Source organism: Pseudophryne corroboree, chromosome 2 (assembly GCF_028390025.1).
Source record: "Pseudophryne corroboree isolate aPseCor3 chromosome 2, aPseCor3.hap2, whole genome shotgun sequence".
Lineage (NCBI taxonomy): Eukaryota > Metazoa > Chordata > Amphibia > Anura > Myobatrachidae > Pseudophryne > Pseudophryne corroboree.
Window position 1 is genome coordinate 356,124,245 of NC_086445.1, and position 22,359 is coordinate 356,146,603.

A 22,359-nucleotide genomic window follows, 5' to 3' on the forward strand; every position below is an offset into this window, starting at 1 on the left:
CACACCTGCGCTTTTAGGGGGTAATTCTGAGTTGATCGCAGCAGGAACTTTGGTAGCAGTTGGGCAAAACCATGTGCACTGCAGGGGAACAGATATAACATGTGCAGAGAGAGATAGATTTGGGTGTGGTGAGTTCAATCTGCAATCTAAATTGCAGTGTAAAAGTAAAGCATCCAGTATTTACCCTGCACAGAAACAAAATAACCCACCCAAATCTAACTCTCTCTGCAAATGTTATATCTGCCCCCCCACCCCCTGCAGTGCACATGGTTTTGCCCAACTGCTAAAAAATTTCCTGCTGCGATCAACTTGGAATTACCCCTTTAGTGTGTTATACCCCTTTCACATCGCACTAAAAACCCGGTATCGACACGGCATATTGCCGTGTCGAAACGGGTCAGTGTAAGATGTGAAAGCTCCTTTTCAGAATTAGCGGGTCGCCTGACCCGGTAATTCAACCCGGTAAAAAAGAAGGGTTATTACCGGGTCAGGCGCAGTGTGAATGGGAGCCGTTCCGATGCGACACGGCTCCCATTCACAGCATAGGGAGAGGCAGCGCAGGAGATGAGCTCATCTCCCAGCGCCGCCTCCACCCCCGCCCCTGCTGCTGCTGCGTCCTCCGCTGCTATGGCAACCGACCCGGTATATTGCCGGGTCGGAAAGCCAGCAACGGAGCGCAAATGCCGGATCCCACCCGGTAAGTACACGTTTCTCTTACCGGGTAGGATCCGGCATTTGCGATCTGAATGCAGCATAACTTTCACAATCTCCCTGAAATGCTTTTTCAAAAGTAGGCAAGTATGGTTTATACCCCTTTTAGACTGAATGAGGTAGGTCACACCCGGGAGCCTGACACAAGAGCTTCCCGGTTGTGACTCGCCTCAGGCCCCTCTCCGCCACTGTTTCCAACCCAGCATATTGCCGGGTTGGTGACGAGGCAGGGTGGGCGCTTGGAGATCACATGATCTCCAAGCACCGCCTGTCGCATCAACCCAGCTTCCCATTTACACAGCATAGTGAGCCGGGTTGAAACCGTGTTGAACCCTGCAAGCTGCCCAGATTGGAATACCAGGTCACTGGACCCGGACTATTTCAACTAGGCTCTTTAACAGTGCACAGCAACACGGGTTATGCACGCTAATGTGCAACCACCCGTGTTCAAAGCTTGCGGTGTAAAAGGGGTATTACTAATGTCAAGGATAAGTTTACAAGAAACAATAATGTTCTGTTTTTGGTAGTGCTGTAAATAGTAGAAAAAGAAGATATTGTATAAAGAAATGTACAAAATATTGGTGACAGTATAAAAATGTACATTAAGGCACCAATATTCAGACATTGTAAGTGGATGACACCTTATAAAATATATAATAGCAAAATGTTCCCCAACAATCTGAACTTGTATGGGCACGGACTGTAGCCAGTATAACAATATTTACTAAAGTGCGGGTTTTCAAAAGTGGTTATGTTGTCCATAGCTACCAATTAGATTTTAGCTATTCTAGAAGGTGCTAGATAAATGCTAAGTAGGATCTGATTGGTTGCTACGGGCACAACTCTTTTGTAAACCCGCATTTTAGTAAATAAACCTCTAGGAATTAAGGGCAGGGTTGGACTGGCCCACAGGGATACAGGGGATCAGGTTCCAGACTGTGTACTTAGATTACAAATATGGTTACAATATACTGTACCAGCCTACATGGTGTATTTTCTACAGTGCATTGCTGTTATTAATCTAGTACTTTATCATGCATGGACTATATTTATCAAAGGGCTCAAAACGATGTGTGCTCAAATAGTTAATCAAGCATCTGTGTTGGCTGGCCACACCGTTAAGCATGTGCCTACCCTGCATTCCCCCGCTGGTCCCTTTATGCCCCAGTCTGTCGCTGGTTAAGGGTCTATAAAAGGTAAAGGAGGCAGAAAAAGTAACATGGAGAGTCAGGGGGTCACATTCACATGAGTGTGGTACAGGGACGGTGGTCCATATTGTTTCCAATGTGCCATACATTCTTTGCAAACTTGCAGGTTGTATAGCTCTGTCCATATATCTTATTCCATCACATCACAGATGCTTGACTGGGAATATGATCAAAATGTCAACATTTTCAATGTCAATACCACAATAAGGTAGTTATGGACATTGAACATGTTGGCATCTGCAGAATGTCAACATGTTCATAGCACAGCAGCAGATGGTAAGGTTTAGGCTGTGGGAGGGGAAGTTAGGGATAGGCACTGGGGGGAATGTTAAAGTAATGATTAGCTCAAGCGCCACAGGATTCACTGGAAGTCACCCGGCACTGCCACACCACTAGACCATTGCAGACTTTTTGCTCTGGTGGAGCATATAAATTGTTCCACCAGAGCTAGATTGGGATCAGTACTAAATGCCGCCGGCCGGAATCCCGGCGGTCGAAATACCGACGCCGGAATCCCGACCACACAATCCCGACAGGGGTGGCGAGCGGAACGCAGCCCCTTGCGGGCTCGCTTCGCTCGGCACACTATTATATTCTCCCTCTATGGGTGTTGTGGACACCCACGGAGGGAGAATATGTCGGGATTGTGGCGGTCGGGATTCCGGCGTCGGTATATCGACCGCCGGGATTCCGGCCGGCGACATCTTGACCGCATCCCGCTAGATTAAACATCTTCTATGCAGACAGTGAACAGTTTTGAAAATGTCTAATGTCTAACCTCTATTAAACAATGTCAACCTAAATTCTATGAAAGTATATTGTTCTGTTATGTGATTTGATTAAATAAGAATGGATATTCTTATCCAAATATTCGGTGTATCTATATGGAAGCAGGCACTCTAGAAACACTAGGAAGCTGGCTGCAGTCTTGCAGTTCATTGCTAGAAACACTGGAGTTAACGTGAAGTGTTCTTAATATAGCTCATATTTAGAAGTTACATCATTAAACAACTTTACTTGAGGCAACTTGAGACACGAGCTTGAATTCAGTAAGTATACAAAATGCGTAAATTACATTGCAAAGTCAACATCAACACATGTCCGCAGCACACACAGTTATGTTACATATTATATATGCTCTCCTAGAGATATACCAAGGTCACAACAACACTGGCTTTATACTAAACCTAAGTAACCAAATTATCAAAAAGTATTGATCAGTTAATAAGCACACTCATTACATAACTATATAACTGGTTCTATAGTATGCTGCAATCATATTTGGAACCTGCAGACAGTTGCTGTAACCGACAAGCTCATTGTACATTTCTGCTCACCAGAACATGCTTGATGGGAGTTTGTCCTCCAACCTCTCCTGGGATGTGAGCGGCGCATAGTAGCAGATACATTGTGAAGGATTTGAGTGACCCTGGATGAGAACCGTCTACCATGACCTTCGTTCCTCTCTCTTAGTAATCTGTGCCACGACATAAGTGATTCTTGGATTACACGGTCATGTTAGCATATAGTAATGGCTTTAGGAGGAATCTCCGCTCTGTCACCTCTGGCCCAATAGAAAGGTTAATGGGGAAGGTTTGCAGACAAACAATTCCAATGAAATGCTCGCTCCTGGAATAAAAGTGACCTCTTCAAAATTCCAATTTAAAATCTTTTTGATGCCTCGGAGATCTGAACACAAAATATATATTTTTTTCTTTCAATTCCTACGAAAATGTAAAATACTAAAAGCAACAAATGTGTTTGTGTCACACAAACATCACGATTCACTGTGTTGTCCTCAGTTTTCCATTTCCAATGTTACTTGCATGGTTCAACAGTTTGTCCTCTTTCTTGTACATAGATGCTCTGCAGCTCCAAGGTAATCTTCTATGTTTTCAAAAGTAGTAAATTGGTATAGAAGTCTGACCTCTGACAGAAGGGAGTACAGACAGATCACTGTAACCTAAATGTCCACACCATTGTTCATCTGCTATCACTAAAGGTCACGCACTGTACTGCTGACGCCAAATCACTAGATCAGATCAATAAAGAAGCACAGTCTGAGAGCAGGGACACTGTTTTCCCCATGATAAACATAGGTTTGGTTTTTTAAATCCCTGACGATTTAAATGCTGCTGTTAAAAAAAACTCAAAATGTATATAGCGAGGTACTGTGCACGGACAGGAGAGGAAAGAAAGTAAATTCCAGGGAACTTCCAGAAAACAGCTACGCCTGAAAGGAAGGGAGGGAAATGATTCTCTGCATTCTGAAACATCACAGGGAAAACTATAGCGATTGGTGCCCTGACTGTTTTAGGAAAGACAAAAGGGTGAAAAAGTAATTTCTTATGTACTTGGCCATAACAGCTATTTCCAGTGTTCAGCCCTGTCCTGAACAGCGCGGGGTCTAAGGAAAAACACAGCACTCCACAAAGACGATTATCTGTCTGGGTAAAAGAACTGGTTAACAGATCTTCATTGAAGTTACCTGCCTAATCCCTACAGAGCCTATTACAAAGAACACTCCATGTCCTAGGTGACAGGGTTACAGAAATAGACCTGTTTATCACATTAGCAAACTGGAAAAAGAAAGCTTGCCATAAACCTATACGCTTAATCTAATCACTGTTGAATGGATACGGAAAAAAACGTAATAAAGCGGTGATACACAGATTTTGTAAAGACCATAAATGTGCATATATTTAATTCAGATGTACAGGCTGGCTGCCAAGAGAAGGAGCTAGATTTCTAATATACTACAAATGCTTGGAAAAACACTTCTCCTCAGATGTCTGAGGTGACCCAGAAGGCCCTTTACAAAAAGGCATTCCTCAGAACTGATGTCATGGCTGGTAACATAAACACACCATTTACTTTACATTGAGATTTAATGTAACATGCACTGGAGTTCTTTGAATTGGGATGAGTGTGGGTACACAAACCGTATTCTATCACCACTGCAAATCTTAAGTGAAATTCAGTAGGGCGGTTACTGAAGAATCTAAGGAAGCCAGGTGGAAACAAATATAAGAGGTTCTGCAGCAGCTGCCAACTGGCCTCTAGTGGACAAATCTTCAGTTCTCAAACTTGGGTCCTCAGGACCCCAAGCAGTGCATGTTTACAGGTCACCTCCCAGAATCACAAACTGTGGATCTTTTAAAATGAGTCAGTGAGTAATGAATACAACTGACCTGGAAAATGTGAGCTGTTTAGGGTCCTGTGGACCCAAGTATGAGAGCCGGGTGTAGAAGTTTTGTCCATTAGAGGCCAGTTGGCAGCTGCTGCAGAACCTCTTATTTTTAAGAACCACTGTCCTACACTGACTGAAATAGACCACAGGGCCTCATGGCTCACTAATATTGTGTTTTGTGATTATTTTTGTGCTTTATAAATCTTGAAGAATGTGATATCTAGAACAATTAGCATGGCTGACTAGCATAATTCTCTAGGCAGAATGAGCAGAGTAAGAAGTGAGAACACCTTAACCAGGTATGTTAGACTTATTCATACACTCATGTTTAGTTACTACGGGAAGAGAAGAATGGAGGGTTAGTGTTTGGCTATGGGAGGTTAGGGTTAGGATTAGTCATACTAACCACCGGAAACCACGCAGGTTCCACTGGAAGTCATCTTGACATCACCGCTGACCCCGGAAAACATGAGCTGGAGCCACTGTACAAGGTAAGTCACCACTTTACCACCAGGGATGTTTTGCCAACATTTCATCATTGTTGACATTCTGATCATGTCGACATGATAAATATCGACAAAATATTCCTTCTAAAACTAGATGGCCACATCAGAATGGTTTAACATCTTTCGAGATGTTTGATGTAAACCAATGGATTTCTTTTATTTTCTAACTGGCCCCTTATTCATTATCGTTTTTATAATCAGCAGCCACAGATTTAGGTCTCATTAACAGTTTTGAGACAATACAATAAATTGCATCTAGACAAACCATGTGGCTATGCAGGGAATACACTGGGATTTACAGTTAAACTAGTATGTGCCCACTTCTACAATTTACATTTGCTTACATTGCAGTGTGCACTAGAAATACTGTCCCTAGAGATTGAAACTCTGGGACTCCTGCCTACTAGTGAAAACTACTGATGTATGTACAGTACAGTCAGAGGTTCAATAGCGCTCACATATCGGCTTCATTTGTTAACATAGTGGTATAAGTAAAGAGGCATACACACAATAAGATTTTGCCTCAATAAAGATAAAGATTTCCCTTGAAGTGTCCCCAGCAGCAGAATGAATAATAATAAGATTTTAAACCTACCGGTAAATCTTTTTCTCGTAGTCCGTAGAGGATGCTGGGGACTCCGTAAGGACCATGGGGATAGACGGGCTCCGCAGGAGACATGGGCACTTTAAGAAAGACTTTAGATCTGGTGTGCACTGGCTCCTCCCTCTATGCCCCTCCTCTAGACCTCAGTTAGAGAAACTGTGCCCAGAGGAGACGGACAGTACGAGGAAAGGATTTTTGTTAATCCAAGGGCAAGATTCATACCAGCCACACCAATCACACCGGTATCCGTTCACATGGTCGACCATGTTATGGTCGACAGTCATTAGGTCGACCACTATTGGTCGACATTGACATGGTCGACATGGACACGTGGTCGACACATGAAAGGTCGACACATGAAAAGGTCGACATGAGTTTTTTAACTTTTTTTTCTTTTGGGGAACTTTTCCATACTTTACGATCCACGTGGACTACGATTGGAACGGTAATCTGTGCCGAGCGAAGCGGTAGCGGATCGAAGGCACCATGCCCGAAGCATGGCGAGTGAAGCGAGCCATGCGAGGGGACGTGGTGCACTAATTGGGGTTCCCAGTCACTTTACGCAAAAAACGACACCAAAAAAAGTAAAAAAACTAATGTCGACCTTTTCATGTGTCGACCTTTCATGTGTCGACCATGTGTCCATGTCAATGTCGACCAATAGTGGTCGACCTAATGACTGTCGACCATAACATGGTCGACCATTCATACCGGAACCAATCACACCGTATAACTTGTGATATACTATCCAGTTAACAGTATGAAAATGACATAGCATCAGTCCAAGACCGATGAGACTATAACATAACCCTTATTTAAGCAATAACTATATACAAGTCTTGCAGAAGTAGTCCGCACTTGGGACGGGCGCCCAGCATCCTCTACGGACTACGAGAAAGATTTACCGGTAGGTTTAAAATCTTATTTTCTCTTACGTCCTAGAGGATGCTGGGGACTCCGTAAGGACCATGGGAATTATACCAAAGCTCCCAAACGGGCGGGAGAGTGCGGATGACTCTGCAGCACCGATTGAGCAAACAGGAGGTCCTCCTCAGCCAGGGTATCAAACTTATAGAACTTTGCAAAGGAGTTTGAACCCGACCAAGTAGTAGCTCGGCACAGCTGTAGCGCCGAGACCCCTCTGGCAGCCGCCCAAGAAGAGCCCACCTTCCTAGTGGAATGGGCCTTGACCGATTTAGGTAACGGCAATCCCGCCGTAGAATGCGCCTGCTGAATCGATCCAGCGAGCAATAGTCTACTTTGAAGCAGGGGCACCAATCTTGTTGGTTGCATACATGACAAACAGTGCTTCTGTTTTTCTGACTGTAGCCGATCTGGCCACGTAAATTTTCAAAGCCCTGACCACATCAAGGGACTCGGGATCCTCCAAGTCACGCGTAGCCACAGGCACCACAATAGTTCATATGAAAGGATGAAACCACTTTTGGCAGGAATTGAGGACGGGTCCGCAATTCCGCTCTATCCATATGGAAAACCAGATAGGGGCTTTTATGTGATAAAGCCGCTAATTCCGACACTCGCCTAGCCGAAGCCAAGGCTAATAACATGACCACCTTCCAAGTGAGATTTTTCAACTCCACCGTTTTAAGTGGTTCAAACCAGTGTGACTTAATGAAACTTAACACCACGTTAAGGTCCCAAGGCGTCACCGGAGGTACAAAAGGAGGCTGAATATGCAGTACTCCCTTCACAAAAGTTTGTACTTCAGGGAGAGAGGCCAATTCCTTTTGAAAGAAAATGGATAAGGCCGAAATCTAAACCTTAATAGATCCTAATTTTAGGCCGAAATTCACTCCAGTTTGCAGGAAGTGAAGGAAACGGCCCAGATTGAATTCTTCCGGAGGAGCATTCCTGGCCTCACACCAAGAAACATATTTTCGCCATATACGGTGATAATGTTTAGATGTCATGTCCTTCCTAGCCTTTATTAGCGTAGGAATGACCTCATCCGGAATACCCTTATCCGCTAGGATCCGGCGTTCAACCGCCATGCCGTCAAACACAGACGCGGTAAGTCTTGGAATAGACATGGCCCCTGTTGCAACCGGTCCTGTCTTAGAGGAAGAGGCCACGGATCTTCTGTGAGCATTTCCTGCAGATCCAGATACCAGGTCCTTCGTGGCCATTCTGGAACAATGAGGATTGTTCTCATTCCTCTCCCTCCTACCATTCTCAACACCTTGGGTATGAGAGGAAGAGGGGGAAATACATAGACCGACTGGAACACCCACGGTGTCACTAGGGCATCTACAGCTACTGCCTGAGGGTCTCTTGACCTGGTGCAATACCTCTGTAGCTTCTTGTTGAGGCGGGACGCCATCATGTCTATCTGTGTCAGTTCCCACTGACTTGCAATCTGTGTGAAGGCTTCCTAAAGAAGTCCTCTCTTGGATGCAGGTCGTGTTTGCTGAGGAAGTCTGCTTCTCAGTTGTCCACTCTCGGAATGAACTGCTGAAAATGCGCTTACATGATTTTCCGCCCAGCGGAGAATACTGGTGCCTTCTGCCATTTCCACTCTGCTCTTTGTGCCACCTTGGCGGTTTACATGAGCCACTGCGGTGATGTTGTCTGACTGGATCAGAACCGGTAGGTCGCGAAGCAATGTTTCCACTTGCCGAAGGGCGTTGTATATGGCCCTCAGCTCCAGGATGTTGATTTGAATACAAGTTTTTTGACTTGACCCGAAAGACCTTGGAAGTATCTTCCCTGTGTGACTGCTCCCCCACCTCGGAGGCTCGCGTCCGTGGCTACCAGAATCCAGTCCTGGATGGCGAACCTGCGACCCTGCAGAAGGTGAGCACTCTGCAGCCACCATAGGAGAGACACCCTGGCCCTAGGGGACAGGGTGATTAACTGATGCATCTGTAGATGTGATCCGGACCACTTGTTCCGTAGATCCCATTGGAAAGTCCTCGCATGGAACCTGCCGAAGGGAATGGCCCCGTAAGATGCCACCATCTTTCCCAGGACCCGAGTGCAGTGATGCACTGACACCTGTTTTGGCTTTAATAGTTTTTTTTACCAGAGTCATTAGTTCCTGGGCCTTCTCTATCGGAAGATAAACCCATTTCTGGTCCGTATTCAGAATCATACCCAAGAAGGGCAGACGAGTCATAGGAACCAACTGTGACTTCGGGATATTGAGAATCCAGCCGAGTTGCTGTGACACCTTCAGCGAAAGTGACACGCTGTTCAACAGCTGCTCTTTTGATCTCGCCCTTATTAGGAGATCGTCCAAGTATGGGATAATTGTGACTCCTTGCTTGCGTAGGAGCACCATAATTTCCGCCAATTACCCTGAAATTGGTAATGACAATACTGTACCGTAATTCTCAGGTACGCCTGATGGGGTGGATAAATGGGAACATGAAGGTATGCAGCCTTTATGTCTAGATACACCATAAAATCCCCCCCTTCCAGGCTGGCGATGATCGCTCTGAGCGATTCCACCTTGAATTTGAACCTTTTCAAGTATAGGTTCAGAGATTTTAATTTTAAAATAGGTCTGACCGAACCGTCCGGTTTCGGGACTACAGCCAAGGTTGAGTAATATCCCCTTCCTTGTTGAAGGAGGGGAACCTTGAGCACCACCTGTTGGAGATACAATGTGTGAATTGTATTTAATATTATCTCCCTTTCTGGGGGAGAAGCCGGTAGGGCCGATAAGGAAAACTGGCGAGGAGGCACCTCTTCGAATTCCAGCTTGTAACCCTGAGAAACTATTTCTATTGCCCAGGGATCCACGTGTGAGTGAACTCAGATGTGGCTGAAGAGTCGAAGACGTGCTCCCACTGGGGCGGACTCCCTTAGCGGAGCCCCAGCGTCATGTGGTGGATTTAGTAGAGGCCGGGGAGGACTTCTGTTCCTGGGAACTAGCTGTGCCCTGCGCCCTTACCTCTGGTAAGAAAGGACGCTCCTCGTACTTTCTTGTTTTTCTGCGACTGAAAGGACTGCTTTTGATAATGTCGTGCTTTCTTAGGCTGTGACGGAATATAAGGCAAAAGATCAGATTTTCCAGCTATAGCTGTGGAGACCAGGTCCAAGAGCCCTTCTCCACACAATTCCTCACCCTTGTAAGGTAAAACCTCCATATGCCTCTTTTAGTCGGCATCACCTGTCCATTACATGTTCCACAGGACACGTCTAGCAGAAATCGACATAGCGTTGACTCTAGAACCCAGTAGACCAATGTCTCTTTGAGCATGTCTTATATATAAGACAGGATCTTTTATATATCCTAGGGTCAATAACATGGTATCCTTATCTAGGGTTTCAATCTCCGCTGATAAGGTATCTATCCACACTGCTACAGCGCTATAAACCCCTGCCGACACAATCGCCGGTCTGAGTAGTGTACCAGAATGTGTGTAAATGGACTTCAAAGTACTTTTCTGCATGCTATCTGCAGGATCCCTGAGGGTAGCTGTATCTTGGTATGTCAGCACTACCTTTTGGGTAAACGTGTCAACGCCTTGTCCACCCTAGGGGAGGATTCCCATCGTATCCTGGCCCTAGCAGGGAAAGGATACGCCATGAGAATTCTTTTGGGAAACTGCAGTTTCTTGTCTGGAGATTCCTGCTCTTTTTCACACAATTCATTTGGTTCATGAGAGGGGGGAAATGTTATCTCAGCTTTCTTCCCCTTAAACATGTCGTGTCAGGGACAGATGGGTCATCAGTGATATGCAAAACATATTTTATTACAATAATCATATATTGAATACTTTTCTGCCAGTTTTGGCTGTAACTTTGCATCATCGTAGTCGACACTGGAGTCAGACTCCGTGTCGGTATCAGTGTCTATTATTTTGGATAGTGGGCGTTTTGAGACTCTGAAGGTCCCTGCGACATAGGGACAGACATGGGTAGATTCCCGGTCTGTTCTCTAATCTTTTGTGCAATAAATTTACCTCAGCACTTAATTCCACATATCCAGTCGGGTGTCGGCGTTGTCGACGGAGACACCACACACACACACACATTTGCTCCATCTCCTCCTTAGAAGAGCCTTTTACCTCAGACATGTCGACACACACGTACCGACACACCACACACTCAGGGAATCCTCTTATCTGAAGACAGTTCCCCCACAAGGCCCTTTGGAGAGATAGAGAGAGAGTATGCCAGCACACACCCAGCGCTAATACCCCAGGAAAAACACACGTTTTTACCCAGTAGCGCTGTAATACTATTATTTGCTGCCAATTATGTGCCCCCTCTTCTCTGAAACCCCCTTTCACCGTGGATAAGCAGGGGAGAGTCCGGGGAGCTTCCTCTCAGCTGTGCTGTGGAGAAAATGGCGCTGGTGAGTGCTGAGGGAGAAGCCACACCCCCTAGGCGGCGGGCTTCTGTCCCGCTTAAATATAATAAAAACTGGCGGGGGCTCTTTATATATACAGTGCCTAGCTGTATATATATCTCTTTTGCCAGAAATGAGGTTTATATTGCTGCCCAGGGCGCCCCCCTGCACCCTGAACCCTTACAGTGACTGCCGTGTGTGAGGAGTGTGGGAGCAATGGCGCACAGCTGCACTGCTGTGCGTTACCTCAGTGAAAATCATGAAGTCTTCTGCCGCCTCTGAAGTCTTCTTTTCTTCTCATACTCACCCGGCTTCTATCTTCCGGCTCTGTGAGGAGGACGGCGGCGCGGCTCCGGGACAAACTCCAGGGTGAGACCTGTGTTCTGACTCCCTCTGGAGCTAATGGTGTCCAGTAGCCTAAGAAGCAGAGCCTTGAAACTCACAGAAGTAGGTCTGCTTCTCTCCCCTCAGTCCCTCGATGCAGGGAGTCTGTTGCCAGCAGGCTCCCTGAAAATAAAAAACCTAACAAATATACTTAATGTCAGAAAGCTCAGGAGAGCTCTCTGAAAAGCACCCAGTCTCCACTGGGCACAGTATCCAACTGAGGTCTGGAGGAGGGGCATAGAGAGAGGAGCCAGTGCACACCAGATCTAAAGTCTTTCTTAAAGTGCCCATGTCTCCTGCGGAGCCCGTCTATCCCCATGGTCCTTACGGAGTCCCCAGCATCCTCTAGGACGTAAGAGAAATATAGAGCATACACACTGAATGATATAGTGAAAGAGATCATTCAGTGACATCACCCCTCCCATCCCTGAACTGCAGTCATTAAAGATATAGCCTAAATTTGACTACATAATCAGTTGATAAAGATAAAACGATAACGACCCGCGGGAATGTGCATCGTTATCATGCATACACACTGGACGATATGCATGATATCTTTATCGTGTTTATCGTCCATTTTTATCTTCTTGTGTATATGCCCCTTAAGACAATGGTATCCGGTGTCTAGGTTGACCACATTTAGGTCGACATGGTTTCTAGGTCAACAGGGACTCTAGGTTGACATGTTCTTGGTCGACATGAGTTTTTCACTTTTCTTTTAATTTTTTTAACTTTTTCATACTTTACGATCCACGTGGACTACAATTGGGAACCATAACCTGTGCCGAGCGCAGCGGTAGCAGAACGAGGCACCTTGCCCGAAGCTGCAAGGGGACATGCTGCACTAATTGAGGTTCCCGGTCACTGTACGGAGAAAACAACACCAAAAAAAGTGGAAAAACTCATGTTGACCTTCTGTCATGTCGAACTAAAAACCATGTCGACCTACTTACTGTTGACCAATAGTGGTCGACCTAGACACTGTCGACCTAAGTATGGTCGACCTTACATACTACACCCTAAGATAATAAGGGACAGAATTATCATACAATATCTCAACGTATTGTGAAGATGAACATTTTTGCATTATTATCAGCAAATTTAAGGATCCCAAGAAATGACTTTTTTCAGAGAGATTTTGCAAAAACCACCAAGAAAATTGTTTCCTTTACGGAAAATTATTGCATTTCCCTACCTGTAATAAGAAATGTGATCAAACTGTGATTTTTTTTTTCCCATGAGGCAGCACTACAAATCTAATGCCATTTTCAGATGGCGTTAGCTGGGGCTTACCTCTGCACAAGTGAGATTTGATCTATTTAAATACCTCCCTGTGTTCCTCCCCTACTTCACCTCTTCTCCTGCATTGCCAACCCCAATCAGTTGCCACCAAACTGACCTGCAAGCTGTTGGTCCATCAATAACAGCATAATCCAACTCTAATTGATTGCTATTCTTAGTGGCCGAGGTTTAGTGGAGCCTTCTTTTACCTTGTAACCTATTGCAGGTAAATGGTATCCTGGCGCTGCATATGCTCAATATCCAATCAGCGCATGCGGATGGCAGAATTGCAAAAGTCTTGCAGTAAGAGATGTAAAATTCAACTGAGATGATTTAATTGCAATTTATTTACTTATTTATTTATTTTACTGGGACAGCTATCCTCCCAGCCTGCTATCCCATCATTAGATACAGTCAGGAAAAATAATAATTCATAACTCGCAGTGCGATTTGCAGTGGCACAGGTATATTATCCCATGTAAATCACATAGAAATGCTGAATTATAATAAATATGCCTGAAACACATATATACAGTGCATCCGGAAAGTATTCACAGCGCTTCACTTTTGTTATGTTACAGCCTTTATTCCAAAATGGAATACATTTATTTTTTTCCCTCACAATTCTACTCACAATACCCCATAATGACGTGAAAAAGTTTTGAGATTTTTGCAAATTTATTACAAATAAAAAAACTAATAAATCACATGTACATAAGTATTCACAGCCTTTGCTCAATACTTTGTTGATGCACATTTGGCAGCAATTACAGCCTCAAGTCTTTTTGAATATGATGCCACATGCTTGGCACACATATCTTTAGGCAGTTTCGCCCATTCCTCTTTGCAGCACCTCTCAAGCTCCATCAGGTTGGATGGGAAGCGTCGGTGCACAGCCATTTTCAGATCTCTCCACAGATGTTCAATCGGATTCAAGTCTGGGCTCTGACTGGGCCACTCAAGGACATTCACAGAGCTGTCTTGAAGCCACTCTTTTGATATCTTGGCTGTGTGCTTAGGGTCGTTCTGCTGAAACAAGAACCGTCACCCCAGTCTGAGGTCAAAAGTGCTCTGGAGCAGGTTTTCATCCAGGATGACTCTGTACATTGCTGCATTCATCTTTCTCTCTATCCTGACTAGTCTCCCAGTTCCTGCCGCTGAAGAACATCCCCACAGCATGATGCTGCCACCACCATGCTTCACTGTAGGGATGGCATTGGCCTGGTGATGAGCAGTGATCGCGCTGAGCCCCACAAAAAGTGGGTCCCAGGGACCCCTCACTTTTAAAAATTGGGGTCCAACCGGTCCTTTTCTGGGTCCCATTGGGTTAAAGGTTCTTATTGATCTTAATCTTATTTGGACACCACAAAATAGAGTTGCAAGGGGGAAGGGGGGGGGGGTGACAATGCTGCTGGGTTGTGTAGCATGCAGGACACCCTGCACCAGAGCTGTAACTAGACATTTTGGTGTCCTTTGGCAGAAAGTGAAATGCTGCCCCACCTCCATGACTACAGGCAGTGCGCGCCGCAGGCGCGCCGCAAAAATTTAGGGGCGTGGCTTCATGGGGAAGGGGCGCGGCCACACAATAGTGCCAATTCACATTACGCCACACAGTAGTGCCGCTTATACACACTGCGCCAGTTAGAGCACGTTATACACATTGCTCCAGATAGAACACATCATACACAATGCGACAGGTAGAGCACATTACACACAGTGCGCCAGATAGAACACATCATACACAATGCGACAGGTAGAGCACGTTACACACAATGCACCAGATAGAGCACGTTATACAGATTGCACCAGATAGAGCACATTACACCAGATAGAGCACATTATACACAATGCGCCAGATAGAGCACATTACACCAGATAGAGCACGTTATACACAGTGCGCCAGATAGAGCATGTTATACAGATTGCACCAGATAGAGCACATTACACACAGTGCGCCAGATAGAGCACATTACACACAGTGCGCCAGATAGAGCACGTTACACACAATGCGCCAGATAGAGCACGTTACACACAGTGCGCCAGATAGAGCACGTTACACACAGTGCGCCAGATAGAGCACATTACACACAGTGCGCCAGATAGAGCACGTTACACACAGTGCGCCAGGTAGAGCACGTTACACACAGTGCACCAGGTAGAGCACGTTACACACAGTGCACCATGTAGAGCATCACTTACACATTGCAGACACCACCTCAGACCCCCACTACTTGATGTGCAGGCTAGAGATGGTGTAATATGGCCAGGGAGAGAGAGAGAGGGGACAGGATACAAGCTGCTGTTGCTACTGGCTACTATTACATGTCTCCCTGCAGCTCAGCCTCTTGGGCTCCATGAGCTGAACGTTCAGAGCAGCCTCACCCCTGGCTTGTGTCTAGCCCTGTCCTATGCTGGGAGCTGGCTGCACACAGTAATACCTGTATGGACACTGCAGCCCTCCCCCACCACCTCCGAGCTCCGTTCCCAGCACAGCCTAATAAATCAAGCAGAGGGCGGCTGCCGCTGATCTCCATAAATCACGGGTGGTGAGGGAGTGTGTACTAGCAGTGACGTGCGGTAGTGCACTGTAGCCGCCCTTTCCCTCCTTCACTGCCTGATCCTCCTGTGCGGTGTGCTCCTGGACATACTCCCCAACCCCATCCCCGCTGCTGCTGCGCTTACTGAAGCATGCAGGACATCAGAGGTGCGTGGCCCCCCTCCCCCATGTGATTCATGGCACTAGCTGCTGGGTTACTTATGAATACACAGACGGTCACAGTCACTCACTGACACGGCCAGCCAGAGCGCCCGGGAAGCAGGGAAGAGTCAAATACACTTTTTCTAAAGGGGTGTGTCCCTGCTGGGGACGCGCTCCACTCAGATTGGCTAGAGGTGTAATGATTGATGTCTCCCTTGACCAAGAGGCTCCTTCTCCACATATTTAGTTCTCTCTGCAGCCGGACAAGGTAGAAATCAATCATTACACCTCCAGCCAATCCCAGTGGAGCGCGTCCCCGGGGACCCGCCCATTTAGAAAAAGTGAGTCCCTGGACCTTAATATCGGGTAAAATACGCGCTATGCCGCGTTTTTGCGATCACTGATGAGTGGTGCCTGGTTTCCTCAAAACATGACGCCTGGCATCACGCCAAACAGTTCAACCTTTGTATTATCATACCAGAGAATTTTGTTTCTCATGGTCTGAGAGTACTTCAGGTGCATTTTGGCAAACTCCAGGCGGGCTGCCATGTGCTTTTTACTAAGGAGTGGCTTCCGTCTGGCCACTCTACCATACAGGCCTGATCGGTGGATTACTGCAGAGATGGTTATCCTTCTAGAAGGTTCTCCTCTCTCCACAGAGGAATGCTGTAGCTCTGACAGAGTGACCATAGGGTTCTTGGTCACCTCCCTGACTAGGGCCCTTCTCCTCCGATCACCCAGTTTCTAGGAAAAGTCCTGGTGGTTCCGAACTTCTTCCATTTACGGATTATGAAGGCCACTGTGCTCATTGGGACCTTCAAAGCAGCAGATATTTTTCTGTACCCTTCCCCAGATTTGTGCCTCTCGACAAACTTGTCTCGGAGGTCTACAGACAATTTCTTTGACTTCATGCTTGGTTTGTGCTCAGTCATGCACTGTCAAGTGTGGGACCTTATATAGACAAGTGTGTGCCTTTCCAAATCATGTCCAATCAACTGAATTTACCACAGGTGGACTCCAATTAAGCTGTAGGAACATCTCAAGGATAATCAGTGCAAAAAGGATGCACCAGAGCTAAATTTTGAGCTTCAGGGCAAAGGCTGTGAATACTTGTGTACATGTGATTTCTTAGTTTTTTTATTTTTAATAAATTTGCAAAACACTATCACGTTGTCATTATGGGGTATTGTGTGAGGGAAAAAATAAGATTTTACTCACCGGTAAATCTATTTCTCGTAGTCCGTAGTGGATGCTGGGACTCCGTAAGGACCATGGGGAATAGCGGCTCCGCAGGAGACTGGGCACAACTAAAGAAAGCTTTAGGACTACCTGGTGTGCACTGGCTCCTCCCACTATGACCCTCCTCCAGACCTCAGTTAGGATACTGTGCCCGGAAGAGCTGACACAATATAAGATTTTACTCACCAGTAAATCTATTTCTCGTAGTCCGTAGTGGATGCTGGGCGCCCATCCCAAGTGCGGATTGTCTGCAATACTTGTTTATGGTTATTGCCTAACTAAAGGGTTATTGTTGAGCCATCTGTTGAGAGGCTCAGTTATATTTCATACTGTTAACTGGGTATAGTATCACGAGTTATACGGTGTGATTGGTGTGGCTGGTATGAGTCTTACCCGGGATTCAAAATCCTTCCTTTTTCTCTGACGTCCTAAGTGGATGCTGGGACTCCGTAAGGACCATGGGGATTATAACAAAGCTCCCAAACGGGCGGGAGAGTGCGGATGACTCTGCAGCACCGAATGAGCAAACTCTAGGTCCTCCTCAGCCAGGGTATCAAACTTGTAGACTCTTGCAAAAATGTTTGAACCCGACCAAGTAACAGCTCGGCAAATTTGTAAAGCAGAGACCCCTCGGGCAGCCGCCCAAGAAGAGCCCACTTTCCTCGTGGAATGGGCTTTTACAGATTTAGGGTGCGGCAGTCCAGCCGCAGAATGTGCAAGTTGAATCGTGCTACAGATCCAGCGAGCAATAGTCTGCTTAGAAGCAGGAGCACCCAGCTTGTTGGGTGCATACAGGATAAATAACGAGTCAGTTTTCCCGACTCCAGCCGTCCTGGAAACATATACTTTTCAGGGCCCTGACTACGTCCAGTAACTTGGAATCCTCCAAGTCCCAAGTAGCCGCTATCACTGACCTGGTTTGGGAGTGTTGTGGACTCGGGGCTTCTTCCGATGACCGGGAAGAGGAACCGCCACTGGGTCGCAGTAGGGATGGCCGGATGTAGGTCTTCCTCATGCAGGACTACGTCGGCAGGCGGGAGGCACAGAGGAGTTCTTGACGGTCTCCTGTAAGACAAGACTCGTAGAAATACTGAAGGCTGGGGTACTGAGATATTAGAGGTACCGTGATGTCGGAGGCTCCGCGGTATTGGGGTTCTGAGGTGCTGGAAGTACAGGGCGTGCTAGGAGGCCCCTGGAGGTACGGAGATGCTTGGAGGCACGAGGTGCTTGGAGGCACGGAGGTGCTTGGAGGCACGGAGGTGCTTGGAGGCACGGAGGTGCTTGGAGGCACGAGGTGCTTGGAGGCACGGAGGTGCTTGAAGGCACGAGGGTACTTGGAGGCACGGAGGTACTTGGAGGCACGGAGGTGCTTGGAGGCACGAGGTGCTTGGAGGCACGGAGGTGCTTGGAGGCACGGAGGTGCTTGGAGGCACGGAGGTGCTTGGAGGCACGGGGTGCTTGGAGGCACGGAGGTGCTTGGAGGCACGGAGGTGCCTGGAGGCACGGGATGCTTGGAGGTACAGGATGCTTGGAGGCACAGGACGAGCTTGGAGGCACAGGATGCTTGGAGGCACAGGACGAGGGAGCTCTGGAATCACAGCTTCCGAAGGAGAAACGAAGATACTCAGGCACCGGATCTCTGCCTGGTATCCGCTTTTAAACTCCCCGCCCCAGCCTGATTGACGGAGCAGGCAGGTGACGTCAGACCTGCTCCGCCTGCTTGCCCTCACTTGCGATGGCGGCGTCCCTGCTTCCGGGAAGCCGCCGGGGAGCAGCGCCGACCCGCCACTGAATCCGGAGACCGCCAGGGGGAACGAGGCGCCGGGCAGACCAGACCACCCGTAGGGACAAGCGCGGCCGCCGCGGCCGCTGCAGGTTTGTAACAGTACCCCCTCCTCCAGGAGTGGCCCCTGGACACTTCCCGGGCTTAGTCGGATGTTTGGAGTGGAAGATCCGAATCAGACGAGGAGCCATTACTTCAGTAGCTCCAATCCAACTTCTTTCCTCAGGACCGTAACCCTTCCAGTCCACCAAGTACTGTAATTTTTTATGAAGATAACGGGAGTCAAGAATAGCTTTGATTTCAAACTCTGCTCCGGCTTCTGCCACTACTGACGTTGACCTAGGGAGTGCTGAGTGGAACCGATTCAGAACGAGGGGACGGAGTAGAGAAACATGAAAGGCGTTAGGTATTCGAAGATGGGCAGGCAAACCCAGTTTACAGACCACAGGATTTAAGACTTTTAGCACAGGGTAGGGCCCGATGAACCTTGGAGCGAATTTCATGGTAGGCACCTTCAGCCGGAGGTTCCGTGTGGACAGCCATACCCTGTCCCCAACTTTATATTGAGGTGCAGCTCGCCGTTTCTTATCTGCGAAGAACTTGTACCGAGCCGAAACCTGCTTAAGATTGGCATGAACCTTCCTCCAAATTTGTCCAAAGTGTCGTAGAGTGGATACTACAGCAGGAACCTCTACTAACGGAAGGCTTGGAAATTCCGGAACACGGGGATGGAACCCGTAATTGACGAAAAATGGTGATTCCCCAGTGGAAGAATGAAACAAATGGTTGTGGGCAAACTCCGCCCAAGGCAGCAACTCCACCCAATTGTCCTGTGAAGGAGAGAGGTACAGACGAAGAAAAGTCTCTAGATCCTGATTGACACGTTCCGTTTGTCCATTTGTTTGGGGATGATAAGCAGACGAAAACTTAAGTTTGATTTGCAGAGTCGAACAAAGGGCTTTCCAAAACCTGGCGGTGAACTGTACTCCTCGGTCAGAAACAATCTCTTGTGGCAACCCATGCAAACGAAAATGTTCTCGGATAAACAGTAGTGCCAGTTTCGGTGCTGTTGGAAGACCAGTCAAGGGCACAAAGTGTGCCATCTTCGAAAAACGGTCAACGATAACCCAAACGGTGTTGAAACCTTTGGAACAGGGCAGGTCAGTGACGAAGTCCATGGAAATGTGAGTCCAGGGTCTCACAGGGATAGGCAGAGGACGAAGTAACCCTGCAGGAGGCAAACGAGGAGATTTGTGTTGTGTACATTGGGGACAGGAATTAACGCAATCTTGTACATCCTTCCTCATGGTGTTCCACCAGTAAGATCTTTGCAGAAACTTGTACATCTTCTGAGCGCCGGGATGACCGGAAAACTTGGAGTTATGGACCCACAGTAGTATCCTTGAGCGGAATCTAGCTGGTACGGACATTCTTCCAGGAGGAGGAGCTGGAGTAGTTAAAGCAACAGAGACAGAAACTGGATTCAGAATTAAACCCCGCTCCGGAGGTTCATCCTCGTCAGAGGAAACTTGTGAACGAGAAAGTGCATCTGCTTTAATATTGAGACTCCCGGCCCGGTACTTGATAATGAACGAGAATCGGGAAAAGAAAAGTGCCCATCTTGCCTGGCGAGGATTCAAGCACTGTGCGGATTTGATGTACAGCAAATTCTTGTGATCTGTGTAGATAGTAAACACGTGTTTAGCCCCTTCCAGAAGATATCTCCATTCTTCCAAGGCAGACTTGATTGCCAAGAGTTCCTGGTCTCCAATAGTGTAGTTCCGTTCGGCCGGAGAGAACTTACGAGAATGGAAGCCACACGGATGTAGTTTCTTATCAGAGGAATACTGGGAGAGAACAGCCCCAACTCCGACTGAAGACGCATCAACTTCTAAGAAGAAGGGTTCATCGAAATCTGGTTGTTTGAGAACTGGAGCCGTCATGAAGGCTAATTTTAAACGAGAAAAAGCTAAAATGGCTTCCGGGGACCACAAACTAGGATTGGAACTCTTCCTCGTCAGGGCAGTAATGGGCGCAACAATGGTGGAGAAACCCTTAATGAATTTCCTGTAGTAGTTCGCAAAGCCCAGGAATCTTTGTATTGCTTTCAGGGAAAGAGGTTGAGTCCAGTCACGAATGGCAGATAACTTTTCCGGATCCATGCGAAGCTCCGTCCCCGAGATGACATAACCGAGGAACGGAATAGATGTTACTTCAAATGTACACTTGGAGAGCTTGGCGTAGAGATGATTCTCTCGTAAACGGTGTAGTACTTCTTTGACTTGTAACCTGTGTTCGACAAGATTCTTGGAAAAAATCAATATGTCGTCCAAATATACCACAACGCTCTGATACAGCATATCACGAAAGATTTCATTGACGAATCCCTGGAAAACCGCGGGAGCATTACTAAGACCAAATGGCATCACCAAGTATTCGTAATGCCCATCTCGGGTATTAAAGGCAGTCTTCCATTCATCCCCCTCTCGGATGCGTATAAGATTATAAGCTCCTCTCAAGTCGAGTTTGGAAAAAATGCGGGCCCCACGAACCCTATCAAATAACTCTGTGATTAGTGGCAAAGGGTACTTATTCTTAATAGTAATGTCATTTAGGCCGCGGTAGTCGATGCATGGTCTCAACCCTCCGTCTTTTTTCTTCACAAAAAAGAAGCCTGCACCAGCAGGGGAGGAAGAGGGGCGAATGAATCCTTTGAGCAGATTGGACTTAATATACTCCGACATGGCTTGGGTCTCAGGAAGAGACAGAGGATATGTGCGACCACGGGGTGGCGTCTTCCCTGGGACAAGGTCAATAGAGCAGTCCCAAGGCCTGTGAGGTGGTAATAGGTCCGCAGCTTGTTCCGAAAACACGTCCTTGTACCCTTGATATGCCTCCGGAATGTGCTCTTCATCCGTCTTGGAAGTGACACGGAGCGGACAGACAGGAGTAAGACAATTAGTGTGACAAAAGGAACTCCAGGACAGAATTTGTGACGACTTCCAGTCGATGTGGGGATTATGACTTTTTAGCCAAGGTATTCCAAGAACCAGATCATGGGACATTTCTGGGATTACCAAGAGTTCCAAATCTTCCTGATGTAGAGCCCCGACCTGCAGCTTAACTGGCCCCGTGCGCCACCTTATAAGACCTTTGGCAATTCTAGTCCCATTGATAGCCGTCAGTGAGATTGGCCGCTCGATAGGCCGTAACTTCAAACCCAAACTTTGGGCACAGATGGAAGAAACGAAGTTCCCCGCAGCTCCGGAGTCCAATAGGGCTTCACAAGACTTGGAGACTGAGTTGGAGACTAGAGTTACTGGAAGCAAACAGTCCGAAGTTGGAGAAGCTTTTGTCGCAACTCCCAGCTTGACTCCTCCGGAACAAGCTAGGACTGCCCGTTTCCCGGACGGACTTTACAAGATTTAAGAAAAT

The 22,359-nt window shown here is 47.0% G+C and overlaps 1 protein-coding gene across 16 annotated transcripts in view; it reads right to left on the reverse strand.

Annotated features, from left to right (window-relative positions):
• MCF2L (MCF.2 cell line derived transforming sequence like) overlaps window positions 1-22,359 on the reverse strand; it is a 648,156-nt gene that overhangs the window by 417,217 nt on the left and 208,580 nt on the right. Inside the window, exon 1 of one of the 16 annotated variants that reach the window (XM_063953133.1) lies at window positions 3,257-4,110. The exons of the other annotated variants lie outside the window; for them this stretch is intronic. Coding sequence (XP_063809203.1) covers window positions 3,257-3,410 — 154 coding nt within the window. The 5' untranslated portion in view covers window positions 3,411-4,110. Of the gene's footprint in view, window positions 1-3,256; window positions 4,111-22,359 lie in introns of those variants that run through there. 16 annotated transcript variants of the gene reach the window in all.